At 59.4% G+C, this 14946-nt stretch overlaps 1 protein-coding gene across 1 annotated transcript in view; it reads right to left on the bottom strand.

Annotated features, from left to right (window-relative positions):
• Nucleotides 1–570: 570 nt before the first annotated feature.
• Nucleotides 571–14946, bottom strand: part of LOC100597204 (signal peptide, CUB and EGF-like domain-containing protein 1) — a 35688-nt gene continuing 21312 nt past the window's right edge. Inside the window, exons 11-18 of the mRNA XM_030808373.1 lie at nucleotides 14718–14921; nucleotides 10363–10524; nucleotides 8649–8816; nucleotides 7188–7349; nucleotides 6311–6508; nucleotides 4311–4463; nucleotides 3772–3851; nucleotides 571–726 (exon numbers count right to left, since the gene is read on the bottom strand). Coding sequence (XP_030664233.1) covers nucleotides 571–726; nucleotides 3772–3851; nucleotides 4311–4463; nucleotides 6311–6508; nucleotides 7188–7349; nucleotides 8649–8816; nucleotides 10363–10524; nucleotides 14718–14921 — 1283 coding nt within the window. The remainder of the gene's footprint in view (nucleotides 727–3771; nucleotides 3852–4310; nucleotides 4464–6310; nucleotides 6509–7187; nucleotides 7350–8648; nucleotides 8817–10362; nucleotides 10525–14717; nucleotides 14922–14946) is intronic.

A 14946-nucleotide genomic window follows, 5' to 3' on the forward strand; every position in this document is an offset into this window, starting at 1 on the left:
GATTTTATTAAAGGCCAGGTGTGGTGGCTCACACCTGTAATCCTAGCACTTTGGGAGGCTGAGGCGGGCAGATCACCTGAGGTCAGGAGTTTGAGACCAGCCTGATCAACATGGGGAAACCTCATCTCTACTAAAAATACAAAATTAGCTGGGCGTGGTGGTGCCCGCCTGTAATCCCAGCAACTCAGGAGGCTGAGGCATGAGAACTGCTTGAAATTGGGAGGCGGAGGTTGCAGTGAGCCGAGAGTGCGCCACTGCACTCCATGCTGGATGACAGAGCGAGACACTGTCTCAAAAAAAAAAAAAAAAAAAAAGATTAACAAAGGGTTCCGCTGCAAAATGACACAACACAACCAACATTTGCAAACAGAGAACACTCAGCCAAGAGCACAGGCTTTGCAGCTGGCAGATCCCAAATCATCACTTCAGGCCTGCTTGCTGGCCCCTGGACCTCGGGGACATCGCTTTGCTGCTCTGAATTTCATTCTTCCCTGCACAGAGAGGTCATGATGCCTCTTCCTGGGGCTGCGAGGAAAAGGATCCGCGCTGGCGTGAACAGAGAACCTGTCCTCAGCGGTGCTCAGTGCAGGTTTGCTGCGGGGATCTAGGCAGCCAATGGAGCTGTCCTCCAGGGCAGTCTCTGGAGGGCAGACGCAGTCCCCGCCCTCGCTGAGCCCCAGTGTCTCTTCTCTCTAGTGGGGCACTGGCTGCCACCCTGGGCAGAAACTATGGAGCAGAGGTGAGGCCTGGTGGAGGTCTGGTTCCTGACAGAGTCCCCAGAGCCCGGTCCAGGGAAGGTGCTCAGCAAATGGAGACCACCACCTGCTGGGGCGTGAGAGCTCCTTGCCCCATTGACTGTGGCTGCATCTGCTGTGTCTGGGGTGGACCTGTCCTGGCACACACTCATCTGTTTGCGTACACACCTACCACACACTCACCCCATACTACACACACCCACACACACCCACCACACCCACCACACCCCATACCACACCCCATACCACACACCCACTCACCACACACTCACCCCCACACACACCACACACCCACCACACCCCATACCACACCCCATACCACACACCCACTCACCACACACCCACCACACCCCATACCACACCCCATACCACACCCCCATACCACACACCCACCACACCCCATACCACACCCCATACCACACCCCATACCACACACACCCACACCCCATACCACACACCCACCACACCCCATACCACACACCCACCACACCCACCACACCCACCACACCCCATACCACACCCCATACCACACACCCACCACACCCCATACCACACACCCACCACACCCACCACACCCCATACCACACCCCATACCACACACCCACTCACCACACACCCACCACACCCCATACCATACACCCCCTCACCACACACTCACCCCACACACACCACACACCCCCTCACCACACACTCACCCCCACACACACCACACACCCACCACACCCCATACCATACACCCCCTCACCACACACTCACCCCCACACACACCACACACCCCCTCACCACACACTCACCCCCACACACACCACACACCCACTCACCACACACCCACCCCCACACACACCACACACCCACACCCCATACCACACACCCCCTCACCACACACTCACCCCCACACACACCACACACCCACCACACCCCATACCACACCCCATACCACACACCCACTCACCACACACCCACCACACCCCATACCACACACCCACTCACCACACACCCACCACACCCCATCCATACACCCCCTCACCACACACCCCCACACACACCACACACCCCCTCACCACACACTCACCCCCACACACACCACACACCCACTCACCACACACTCACCCCCACACACACCACACACCCACCACACCCCCCTCGCCACACATGCCCCCACACCTCTATTCACCACACCCCCACCCCCACTCACCACACACACCCACCACACACCCACTCACCACACACCCCTACACACACCACACCCCCCTCACCATACCCCCACACCTCTATTCACACCCCCACCCCCACTCACCACACACACTCCCATACACACCACACACCCCCACCTCTATTCACCACACACCCCCATACATATCACACACCCACCACACCCCCTCACCCCACACACCCCTATATACACACCACACACCCACTCACTACACATCTCCCACACACCTCTGTTCACCCCACACTCCCCCACAAACACCACACACCCCCACCTCCATTGACCACACACACCCCATAAACACCACACACCCACCACACCCCTACCCACCACACACACCACCTCCACCATACACACCCCCACACACACCACACCCACCACACGCCCACTCACTACACCCCCACACACCCACTCAACACACACCCCTAAACACCCAGCACACAAACCCCTACATACCCCTACATACACACTACACCCACTCACACCCCACACTCAAACCCACCACACACCCCTACACACACACCACAGTCACCACACACACAGAACACCTCCAAACTCACCATACATGCCTCCATAAACACACCACACAGTCAGCACACTCCCCTACACTCTCCACACACACGCGTGCCCTGAACCCATACCCTGGAGACAGACACTCCTGCCCCCCTCTGTGCTGGGCGTGGTGCCGGCGCTTGAGGCAGAGTTGACCATGAACCCTGGCAGCTCCTCCCCCGCAACGGGGCAGGGGCTAAATATTCACAGAACAAACCTAAAGTGAGTTCTGGTGGGTGCCAGGAAGGAGGGGCATGCGGGACCTAAGGGGCTGCAAAGGTGTGCCCAGGTCAGGGGGTCCGGGCAGGCCGCCCAGAGGACGACAGGATGTCCCAGCTGAGGGCGGAAGGTTGGGGTAAAGAGGTGGGGGAGAGAAGAATGGGCCGAGAGGCTCGGTGTGTGAGAAGCTGGGAGCCGCTGTGGAGGAGGACAGCCCTCCGGCTGAGGTTTGTGTTCCCAGAGCAGCGTCAGGACGTTCCAGTTTGGGAGCGATGCTCCCAGGGCAGAGCTAGGGGGACAGGGATTGGGGGGAAAGAGCCCAGGATGCATCCCTGGCTTCTGCCCAAGCAGCTTGAGGAGGAAATGAGGAGCCGAGGGCGGCAGCATGTGACTGGCAGACTATGGGGAGACTCAAGTGAATCTTCCCGAACTCTGCAAACCATCCTTTTCTCAGAAGAGGTGACAGCGGGAGCGCTCCAGCCCTGCCCTTGTCCTCCACACCCCGGGGCTCCTGGGCTAACAGTGCTGCTGCCCAGGGCTGAGCTGGGTGAGTCCCGGGTCCCTGGACCTCTGGCCAGTACCCACCATGTGACACACCAGGCGGCCCTGCCTCTCCAGGCTGGAAGCAGGAAGAGGAGGGAGCCCAGTCCCAGCGGCAGGGGGGACTCCAAGTGACAATGGCACTGGATAGATCCCACTGATTCTGAGACACCCCCCAGAATACCCTCATTCTACAGATGAGGCGAGTGAGGCTGAGAGCTGGTGAGGAGCGTGCCTGAGGCCACATCACCAGGTCCTGGTCCCCACATCCTCACCAAACAGCTTCCCTCAGGCCTCCTGGTCTGGAGGGACAGATGTGCAGGACCCAGTCCCCACCATTAGGTCTCTGGGACCCCCCAAGCCTCCTGCTCCTCTCCCATCACCACCCATCCTCCCTTGCTCCTCCAGGGGCCAGGGCTGGGGCAGGGGCGGTCCTGGCTCATCACAGGCCCCATCCCAGGGTTATGTGGATTCCCTTCCAATAAACTCACTCACTTTCAAAATTTCCTGGTGGTTCTCCGAGGCGTACAGGCGCCCATCGCGCACGATGTCCTCTATGAGTTGTTGGTAGTCCTCTGGGCAGCGGGGCAGCAGGGGGAGAGGAAGGCGAGGGGCTTGAGACCCACATGCTCCCCTTTCACCTCCAGCCTCTGCCCTGCCTCCCCTGCTCCAGCCACGGGCTCCGGGCTATGGCTGGCCACAGCTCTGCCTCTGTGCCTTTGAACCTGGGGCTCCCTCCACCTGTATTGTCCTCCTCGGGGTTTCACTAAGAACCCCCTATTTAGCCCTCAAAACCCTGCTTGGGCAGCACCTCAGCTGAAGCCTGCAGATGCCACTAACTGCTGCCTTGCCTGTACCACCCGGTACCACCCTCGGCCTGTCTGGCTCTGGCCACTAATGGTGTTCGTTCTGCTTCCAGGTCTGTACCTGCCAGGTCACAGCTCCCTGAGGGCAAGGACGTGCGACTCATCTCTGTGTCTCCAGAGCCCCGCCTGAGCCATGCACAGTGGGCCATGAAGACAGTTGGGTCTTACCATCGTAGGTGACATAGGGCACTTGGAAGCCTTTGCCACTGTTGCCTTCATTGGATTTGAACTGGATCCAGAGCTTCTGGGAGCGGGAGGTGAAGGCGATGGGCCTCTCGTAGGTCTGGCAGGTCTCATAGGTGGTGATGGACGTGGGCGAGGCTGTGGGTGAAGCATCATTGCTGAGCCGCCCCAGGTGGGCAGCTCCTCCTGCCCTAGGCCGCTTGCCTCCCATCCAGTCCACCGCCCAGCACCTGCACCGAACGCCTGGTTCCCCAAACACAACAGCTTAGTCTATGTGCTTGTTCCCTCTGTCTCTGAGGCACTTCCCTACCCTCAACCCTGGTTCCTACTTGTCCTTCTGAGACCCATCTCTGTGTCCCCTCTTCCAGGAAGCCTCCCTGATTGCCCCCCATCCCCTCCCAAGCTCCTGCTCTGCTCTGGTGAACCCCTTATCACAGGCCCTCTGTCAGTGGGTCTCCATCTCTCTCGAGCTAACTGCTCCTCGGTGAAAGGGCTCAGGCCTGCACTTGGTGCAAGGCCAGGGCGGGAGTGGAAGCTGGGGGAGGACGTGGGAGATGAACTGGCACTGACTGCTGGGACCAGAGGCACAGACTTGGGAAGTCCCTTCTCCCTGAGAGCAAATGCACCAGCAAGGCCCACTGAGCCCTGATCTCCCGAGGAGGAAATCAGGAGCCAAGTGCGGCAGCGTGGGCACAGCATGTGACCGGCAGGTAAATCTTCCCAAACTCTGAAAACCATCCTTTTCTCAGATGCGGTGACAGTGGGAGCACCCCAGCCCTGCCCAGCCTCTCCCCGCTTAAGGGCTCCTCAGCAAGGCCTCACGGTTCCCTGGGGGCCTTCCCGAGGAGCCCCTCATGGGGGACAGGCTGGGCTTCACTTGAGCTCAGCCTTGTGGTGGGGGATAGAAGGAGGGGATGCTGGGGGCAGGGGAGCGGGTGAGGGGAACGGGCGGGGAAGGTGGTCCCAGGCTGGTCCCTTGCCCATCTGCACACTGCGGCTTTTGGCTGGTCAGCTGTGTCAGCCTTGCTGACATTTGTCTACTCATTAGCTATGCTGAGCAACTCCTGCCCAGGATAACGCACGCAGCTCTGGCGGAGCAGCCCCAGAGCAGACCTCAGGCCCCTCCCCATGCCCTCCTCTGGCCGGTCTCTGTGGTCGCTGTGTACCCCGAGATGTTCTCTGGCCAGTGTCTGTGGGTGTCTGGGTTCCTGCTCTTCCTTCCCTAACACTCAGACATGGAGCTTGCTCACATGGGCACCCATAGCCCGACAGCAAGGAGGTCCCCTGGACAGGTGCGCTGCAGGGATTTGGCTGGTGCTGGGGGCGGGGGGGGGGGGCGCTCAGGGGCCTCCCAGGCATTCCTGCTGCTGTGGCCAGCTGGGCACACATGTGGTCACACCCACTGCTGAGTCCAGTCCTCTCTCATGCCATTCCATCCTTCACTCCCTGAAGTCTCAAGAGGAGCCCTGATGGGGCGGATGGGCCTGGAGTCCAGGGCTCACAGAGGGGTGGGGAGGGCTCTCTGAGCTGGTATCTTGTGTGTTGCATGGGACGGCCGTGTTGTCCCCCAAACCTCAGTAGGCGGGAGGAGACCCATGGAGCTGGAGCCTGAGGTCTCGCCCTGAGCAGTGTGGCAGAAAGCGGTGGGAAGGGGCCCTGTGGCTGGTCCTGCCACTGGGATGAGGGCCGGGCTCAGGGCTGGGCTCGTGGCCGGAGTTGAGACCAGGCCTGACCACATCCCAGCATCCACTCTCGGAATACCCTAAGCTCTCCAGATCTTTCCATAGAACTCTGTAAAGCCAGCTTTTATACCCAAGTGGGTTTCAACCCTGCCTCCCAGGTGGAATCTGAGGGGCTGGTCCCCTGAGCCCCAGGGCCCTCCTCTCTGCCCTGTGAAGGCAGCGATCCCGCCTGGCGGAACCGCAGCGAGACGGGGGTGCACACGCGGCTGAGGCTGCCTCTAGTCCCCTCCGCCCCCAACGTACCGCTCTTCCTCGTGACCAGAACATCGCCGCATTCATCCTCTACGGGCAGGAAGATCTCAGGGACCACAATGAGGATCCTGCGCTTTGGGGGAGGTACGATGTGCCAGACACATTCAGCGTTGGCTGGGTAGTCACCAGGGTAGTTGGGGGACTCGATGTAGCCGGTATAGTCACCAAGCTCGCCGCCGCAGTGCTGGTCTGTGGGCACAGTGGCCTGAGGGCCTCATCAGGCTCCGCTGGGCAGGGGCCCTGGCCGGCCAGGCCTCTAACCACCTGGGAGGCCTAGGGCAGGGCTGGAAGGTGCTCTTGTACCCTCCCACACCAGCCCTCGGACCCTTAGCCCATCCTCCTTGGGGACCCTGCCTGGGCTGCCCCCAGAGCAGGAGGGCAGGTCCCCTGCTCACGCCTGTGGTTCCCTGAGGCCCAGCCTGGGGGCTTCTTCTTACTGGGCTGCCATGCCTGCAGGCCCACCCTATTTCTCTGTGGCTGGGCCTTGTCAGGGGCACTGAGGGCCTGGAGCCCTGCCCTCTCTAGCGGCCCCGTCAGTGCCCCTGTAGGCTGTCAGCTACCCCAGCAGACCCAGAAACTAGAGCAGGGCCTGGCTCAGGGCAGAGGCTCGGGCTGTGTTGGGTGAGCAGTGGGAACTGATGAATGATGGGCACCATTGTGGGCTCTGTAGAGTGGGCCAAGCCAGGGCTGCCCCTTTGGTGCCACAGGCCTCCAGATGGATGCAAGGCACCCGACAGCAGACGGGATGGAGCAGGAGGAGTCCAGTGTCCTCGTGGAGCTCGTGTGAGATCAGGTCTCCTCCCGCCCCCACAACCTGCCCAGCCCCTCCTGCGTTCCCAGCTTCCCATGGCAGAGCAGCAGCACCCACTTTTGCAGTGTGTGACGTTGGTGGAGCCATCGAAGTCTGTGCTGGTGTTGCCTGGACAGGTGATGCAGTGGTTCTGGCCAAACTCAGGCTGGTAGGTGCCGATGGGGCAGCGGATGCAGTGGTGGGTGGTGGTGTTGTAGTGGTGGCCGGGGGAGCAGTGCACTGCCAGGGGACACAAGGCAGTGTGGTGGGTGTGGAGGGGTGCAGGGCATGGGCAGCATTGGGGAGCTGTCCCCAGGACCTCTCATGTCCTCGAGGTCTGTTTTGGCACAGAGTTCAAGGCTCTTCCCCACCGCCCCATGACCTCCCATCGCCCTCACTCCACCATGGCCAGGAAGAGCCCTTGGCGTGGGAGTCACATGGCAGATTGATGTGATATTGGCTTCAGCAAAACAGGGACCACACAGGCCACCTTGATGGGAGCAATTTTCAGAGAGAGTGGGGGCGATGATGCGACTGGAGGTGTGCAGGGAAGACAGGGAGGAGGGGAGGTGGAGCCAGCGAGGCCAAACCCTCTTTCTACAAGGTTGCTGGGGCAGGAGAGACAGGCAGCCAGAGTCTGAGGGGTGGCGGGGCGGGGGGCTAGAGGTGGGCAATTTTTTTTTTTTTTGAGATGGAGTTCGCTCTGCCACCCAGGCTGGAGTGCAGTGGTGCCATCTTGGCTCACTGCAACCAGCATCTCCTGGGTTCAAGCTATCCTCCCCTCCCAGTCTCCCAAGTAGGTGGGATTACAGGTGCACATCACCACACCCGGCTAATTATTTTTGTATTTTTTTAAGTAGAGACGGGGTTTCACCATGTTAGCCAGGCTGGCCTCAAACTTTTGACCTCAGGTGATCCACCCACTTTGGCCTCCCAAAGTGCTGGGATTATAGGTGTGAGCCACCGCACCTGGCTTCAGTTTTTTTAAATGGGCAAATTCGGAACAGTTTGTATGTGCAGGAGAGTATCTGGTGATGTGGCTGGCTCCAGGGGGCTGAGGGCCAGGCCACCTGGACAGACGGACAGACACTGAGAGGGAGCGCGGTGGGGAAGCAGGGTCAGCAGCTGAGAATGGGGAGGATTTGGGGGGAGTTGGTGAGTGAGGGAAGACGGGATGCAGACCTGGGTGGGACCAGATGCCCTGAACAGACAGCAGTTGAGGTGATGCCCTGATCCTGCTCCTGTCCCCACACTCCTGCCCCCTCCTCACCCTCTCAACCTCCCTTCTACATGCTGCTCAAGGCCTCCTGTCCCCAGAGCCCTGCCCAGTGCTCTGAGGAGCTGCTGTCCCCCTGGAGCTCAGAAAGCTCTCAGCTATAAGGTGTCCCTGTCCTGATGCAGGGCACAGTGGGTCACCCACGCCCATGCCTGACAGCTCCAGCTCCTCCTCTGAGCTGGGAGGTTTGCCACGTGGAGGAAATGAGAGGGGCTCGGGGAAGCCTCTCGGGGTGGGCGGGCATGGTGGGGGGGCATGCTCACCTTTAGCCTCGCAGTCCTGGAAGGAGGTGGTGCCTTTGTGTTTGGTGAGCAAACCCCCTCCGCAGGGGAAACAGCCGGTGCGTCCGGGCTCAGGCTGGTACGTGCCCACGGGGCAGGCCTGGCAGGGCTTGAAGCCGTCGGCCGAGAAGAAGCCTGGAGAACACTGGCCTGGAAGTCAGAGGTCACAGCTCAGGCGAGCAGGAGGCACTGCAGGGCCCAGGCTGTGGGTGGTCTCAGGCCCTGCTCCTGGCCTTTGCCTGGCCCTGGAAAAGGTACCGGGCACCCGAGGCCTGGGGTGGGGACGGGGTGGGGAGAGCGAAGCAGCCGGGCTGCAGGAGGCTGGGCCCTGGTCCGGATGCTGCCAGCAGTTCATGTGCGGCCTTGGTCAAGCCTGGCTTTCCTTCTCCCACCAGCAAGAAGGCCTGGGGGTTGAAGAGCAAGAGGCCTTGCTGCTGAGCTAGGAAGGGGACCCACAGGTGGAGGGGCGGGTCACATGTCTCAGAGGGGCTCTCCCCGGGGGGCAGGCTGCACCAGGGTCTTTGCAGAAGGAGCACCTGCTCAGCTTCAGGGTGACGCTGCCTGGTCCACCAGCAGGGCCAGGCCAGAGCAGAAGGAGGTGGGTCTGGGGAGGGTTTCTGAGGTACTCAAGGGCACCTCTGAGACAAAGGGAGGGGACCACAGGAAAGCCAATTTCAGCTCCACATAAAGAATGTTCTAGCATTCCAGCAGACTCAGGATGCAGAGAGTATTCTGGCACTGAGTGAGGGGCGGGTTTAGCATCCTCTCAGCCCAGACCCTGGGATTCTCAGCTTCCACCCAAACACCGAATCTCCTACCAGTGGCCACTCCCCCCAGGGGTGGAGACCACAGTCCTGGAGCGGGCAGTGGGCGAGAGAGCAGCCGGCAGCCTGCACGGACTCAGGGCTGGGCTCTGAGCCCTTCCGTCACCGGCAGAAAGCTGGAGGTCCCCAGTATCCTGGGACCCCACTCCCCTACCCTCACAGGCACTGTGCTTCTCAGGGTGCTGAGAAGCTTCCCCGCGGATTCTCTTCGGTGAAACTCAGTGGCCTGGGAAGAAAGGCTCATGGGGAGACTGAGCTAGCTTCACAGATGGAGTTAAGTGGGGAGAGGGAGGTAAATGCAAAAGCTCTTTGCAAACCTAACTGCATTTGGTAAATTGAAAAAGGGCTTTCGAAACCGTCTGTGGGGCACATCATAAAGTTCTTTGTGTGGAGCAAAGTTCCTGCTCAAGTATAAGATACACTCTGCAAAGTGTTCCAGTCGTAATGGAATGTTCCATAAAATGGAAGCTGTCTGGTCCACCATAAGGCACCTATGTGCCTCCCTTAGAAACCGTAAGTTGCACACTGTGAAGTCCTTTCCAAAGGGCACAGTGCAATTCTGAGAGCACACCGAGTGCGGTGCAGCGCTCAGCTCTGTAGTGCAGGCCGGGACTGCTGATGCTTTGGGATCTGTCATGCGCTTTGTAAGTGGTGATGGCACAGACATCCTGAAGGGTTTTGGAAAGGACAAGGAACTTTAGAAAATACCACACTCTGTGGCCACACCAGGCACCTGGGTCTTGGAGAGGAGGGCCTCGGACAGGAGGGCCTCATCAGAGACAGGAGGAGCCCCCCCCACCCCCCACCCGCCACCCCCCACCCGCACCCTCACCCCCACCCCACCTCTCCTTCTAGGGTAGGCCCGCACTCGCCTCCACATTCCGACACGTTGCGGGCACCAGCCAGACCAAGCCCGTCGCTGCTGGGGTACGGTGTGCAACTGAGCTGGCCTTCCGTGTCCTGGTATGTTCCTGGCATACATGGCACACACTGGCCGAGCTCACCGCTGAAGTGGGTGCCAGGCCCACAGGCAACTGCAGAGGCAAAGCGGAGAGGCTGCTGGAGGCAGAGGCGGGGAGGCTGGGGGTGTCTCCTGTGTGCTCAAGCCCAGGCTCTCCTGATAGACACAGTCCTTGTTCCCTGGGGCCCCAAGGACACAGAGGGGCCCCTGACCTATCCCAGAAGAGCCTGGGGCAGGACCCAGGGGACAGCCATCTGTGAGGGCCATGAAGCCTGGCCCCTCTGGCTGCTGCACCTCAGAGTCCTCTGCGGACCCCTCCATCTCCACCCGCTTATAAAAGCCTGTGGTCCCCACTTCCCCCATACGTCTGTCCTCTGTCTGCTCCACACCCTACCCTCCAGCTTTAGCAAACTGCCTCCTGGATGTCGCCACTTGGATATGCTACAGTCATTTCACCCCAAAGCTCCCCTGTCCTTCCTCAGTGGAGGAGTCAGGGGCAGTGGGGAAGGACTGGGGCTCAAATAGGCAAGGGCAGGAGGGCCTGGCGGGGGAGGTGGGAGGGGCGTAGTGAGGAGATGATGGGCTGAAGACAGCGCAGTCTGGTTGGCTACACTGAACAAATACACCAACTGATGAGTAAGGAAACTGAGTAAATCAGTAAATTAAGGAGAAAGGGAGCCGAGTTTCTCAGTGCTGGAGAAGATGCTTACAAACGTGGAAACGGGGAGTGAGGGTTAGAAAAGACCCTGAGGTGTGGAACAGGAGGCACTGGCATGAACTCATAGATCCCCATGCCTATGTGTACACGTGTATACACACCTGTGCTTTCCAGTTCTGTCCAATGAGAGGGCCTAGAGGCAGTGGTACTTCAGGAGCAATGAATAGCCCAGATTTTGGTTTCTACCCATCATCTTCCTCTCAAAGGAACCAGGGGTCCTTGGGGATTTGGCTGATGCCAGGGGATGGAGAGTGTCAATTGGATCTGAAGGGGAGGCTCGCAGCGTGTGTGTGGCAGGTCAGAAAGACCCAAGAGCCAGCTTGGTGGGGCATCCCTGGCTACCCTGGGGACACAGTGGGCGCCGAACTAAATAACATCAGGAATGGATCACAACGCAATGAGTAAGGGGAATCTGAGTCTACAGGGATACAGACCCAGTGGTAAATGGCCATGGCCACCTGCTTTCCTACAGGAGAGGGTGGAAGGAATGGTAGAGGTGGCTGACATGGCGGGAGCTGTGCAGAAGTTTGATGAGGAGGAGAATATTGGTCCAAACTCAGAATGTCCCCAGAAAACACTCATCAATCACAGAGGGAAAATGGCAAGTGAAAGTGAAGCCAGTGGCAGGCTGGGGGTATCCAGTGGTGGGCTGGGGGTATCCAGTGGTGGGCTGGGGGTATCCTGTGGTGGGCTGGGGGTATCGTGTGGTGGGCTGGGGGTATTGTGGTGGGCTGGGGGTATCCTGTGCCTGCTGATGGGACGCCCAGGATCAGGCCTCGAAGCTGAGGTTCCTGCTGGACCCTGAGCCCTGAGTCAGGTCCCCAGGAAAGACCAGAGGGAGCTCTGAGCATTAGCCTAGAGGAGGTGAGGTTGGGACAAGGACAGGAGAGGCAGGGAAAGGGGAGAAGTGGCTCCAGACTGAAGGAGCCTGAAGACACAGTGGAGGGTGACATGTCTTTCTGGATGGGAGCTGGGACCAGAAAAAAAAAAAGGGACATTATTGGAAGGATTGCTGGAGCTGAATGGGGTGGGTGTGTGGGCTGGATGGTAAAGACTACACACTCACACATGCATGCACACTCGCATACATGCATACACGTGTGGGAGACGGGGCGGATGTGGTAAAATGTGCACAATTGGGGAATTTGGATGAAGAAAATATGGAAGTTTTTTGTTCTGCTTGACAATGTTTCTGAAAGTTTGAAAAAATTTCAAAATAAGTTATTTATTTTTATTTTGAGATGGAGTCTTGCTCTGTCACCCAGGCTGGAGTGCAGTGGCGTGATCTCAGCTCACTGCAACCTCTGCCTTCCAGGTTCAAGTGATTCTCCTGTCTCAGCCTCCCCAGTAGCTAGGATTGCAGGCGCTCACCACCACGCCCAGCTAATTTTTGTATCTTTAGTAGAGACGGGGTTTCACCATGTTGGCCAGGCTGGTCTCGAACTCCTGACCTCAGGTGATCCACCTGTCTCGGCCTCCCAAAGTGCTGGGATTATAGGCGTGAGCTACCATGCCCTGCCCAAAATAAATTATTGAAAGTAGAAGAGGCCGGGCGCACCTGTAGTCCCAGCTACTTGGGAGGCTGAGGCAGGAGAATAGGTTGAACCTGGGAGGCAGAGGTTGCGGTGAGCTGAGATTACACCATTGCACTCCAGCCTGGCTAGAGAGCGAGACTCTGTCTCAAAAACAAAAACAAAAAAAGAAAGTAGAAGAATGATATCACCAAGCTCCCTTTGTGCCCCCCTTGTCAGTACGGCTGTCCCCCTCCACTGTCTGAGCCAGAGTCCCAGCTTCCCCAACCTGGCCCTTCCCCCATCAGGTGTCATCTCTTTACCAACAGCTTCCCCCCCCCCCCTGCTGCCAGGTGTCACCTCTTCTCCAACAGCTTCCCCCCCACTGCCGTCACCACTTCTCTAACAGCTTCCCCCCACCCCCGCCAGGTGTCACCTCTTCTCCAATGGCTTCCCCCGCCACTGCCTCACCTCTTCTCTAACAGCTTCCCCCCACCCCTGCCAGGTGTCACCTCTTCTCCAATGGCTTTCCCCCCGCCGCCAGGTGTCACCACTTTACAACAGCTGCCCCACCCTGCCAGGTGTCACCACTTTACCAACAGCTTGCCCCACCCCACCAGGTGTCACCACTTTACCAACAGCGTTCCCCACCGCCAGGTGTCACCACTTTACCAACAGCTGCCCCACCCCGCCAGGTGTCACCACTTTACCAACAGCGTCCCCACCCCGCCAGGTGTCACCTCTTTACCAACAGCTTCCCCACCCCGCCAGGTGTCACCACTTTACCAACAGCTTCCCCACCCCCCAGGTGTCACCTCTTTACCAACAGCTTCCCACCCCCAGGTCACCTTACCAACAGCTTCCCCACCCCGCCAGGTGTCATCTCTTCACCAACAGCTTCCCCCAACCCCCCCACCCCGCCAGGTATCATCTCTTCTCCACCGGCTTCCCAGTTTACACCCCTGGCCAACCCTATTGTTTGAGGCTTCGAACTTGTGGCTCCAACTGCCCATCCAACATCTCCATGTGGATGACTTGTGAGCGTCTCAAACTGAACATGTACAGCCTGCGCACCCCATCCCCCAGCCCCCCCTTCCTCAAATCCTTGGGGATTTGGCCAGCATCAGGAAGCGATACCACCTCCGCCCAATTGGCCAAACCCTTGGAGTCGTCCTTGAAGTCTGTCTCTCCCTAGGAGACCCCTCCATCTCATGCTCCTCCCCGTCCTTGCTCTAACCCCGCTACTCAGCCTTCCCATAACAGAGTGCGCGTGCCTGCGTCCTTGCTCCGCCCCCTACTCAGCCTTCCCATAACAGAGCGCGTGAACCTGCGTCCTTGCTCTAAGCATTCCTATGGCTCCCCATCCAACTCAGAGTGGTGTCTGTGGCCTGCCAGGCCCCATCACCTCTGGCATCACTGTACCTGTGGGCATGTTCACTGGCCCACTGGCCATCTTCCGCACGGGCATGCGAGCTCCACTAGAACTAGGACTGTCTCGTGTGCTGGTTCTGCCTGTCCTACCTCCAGGCTCTCCCCTCCAGCCCACACCAGCCCACTGGGGGCCAGCCTCACCTGCTTCCCTGCAGCACGACGCTGCCCTCCTGGGCGGCCCTAGGCCTCACGACATCGCTGCTCTGTCCCCTGACCCTGACTCAGGCTCCCCAACTCCTGGAGCCCTGAGGTCTCAGCTCACGTGACTTCTCCTCCTCCAAGAAGCTTCCCTGAACCACATCCCAGACTAGAGAGGGCCTGTTCTGGTTCCCGTGCCCCCTCGCGCCCCTCGACCGTGGCCTTGCTGTCCTGTCCACTCCTTGTCCCTCCTCAGGCTGTGATGACATGCCCGAGGCCCAGCACAGAGGAGTGCTCTTCAAATGACAGCGATGACCATGAGGGCTGCAGTCCTTCTCCCCGGCAGGCCTCTGCATCTCTCTGTCCCCTCCCCAGGTGTCTGTCTCCCCTGCGTGCCCACCGTTTACCCCAGCTCGTGTGCAAGGAAGGACAGAGTCAGCATCTGAGTGGCCATGGGCAAGGACTTACTGCATTTGCTGTCCTGTAGCACCTGGCCTGCTCCACATGCCCCCTGCCCCTCTAGGGCCTTGGCTGGCCTCTGGGCTACCTCGTACTCAGTGCCTGAGACCTGGACATAGAACTGCTGCCGGCCGATGGACTTGCGCAGGGTCTTGATGGCGGCCTGCAGGCTCTGTTCTGCTCGCTTCCGCAAGCAGTCCACTTCGCACGTGTCTGCAGGGGCAGGACAGACAACATG

Source organism: Nomascus leucogenys, unplaced genomic scaffold, assembly GCF_006542625.1.
Source record: "Nomascus leucogenys isolate Asia unplaced genomic scaffold, Asia_NLE_v1 Super-Scaffold_485, whole genome shotgun sequence".
NCBI classification, from domain to species: domain Eukaryota; kingdom Metazoa; phylum Chordata; class Mammalia; order Primates; family Hylobatidae; genus Nomascus; species Nomascus leucogenys.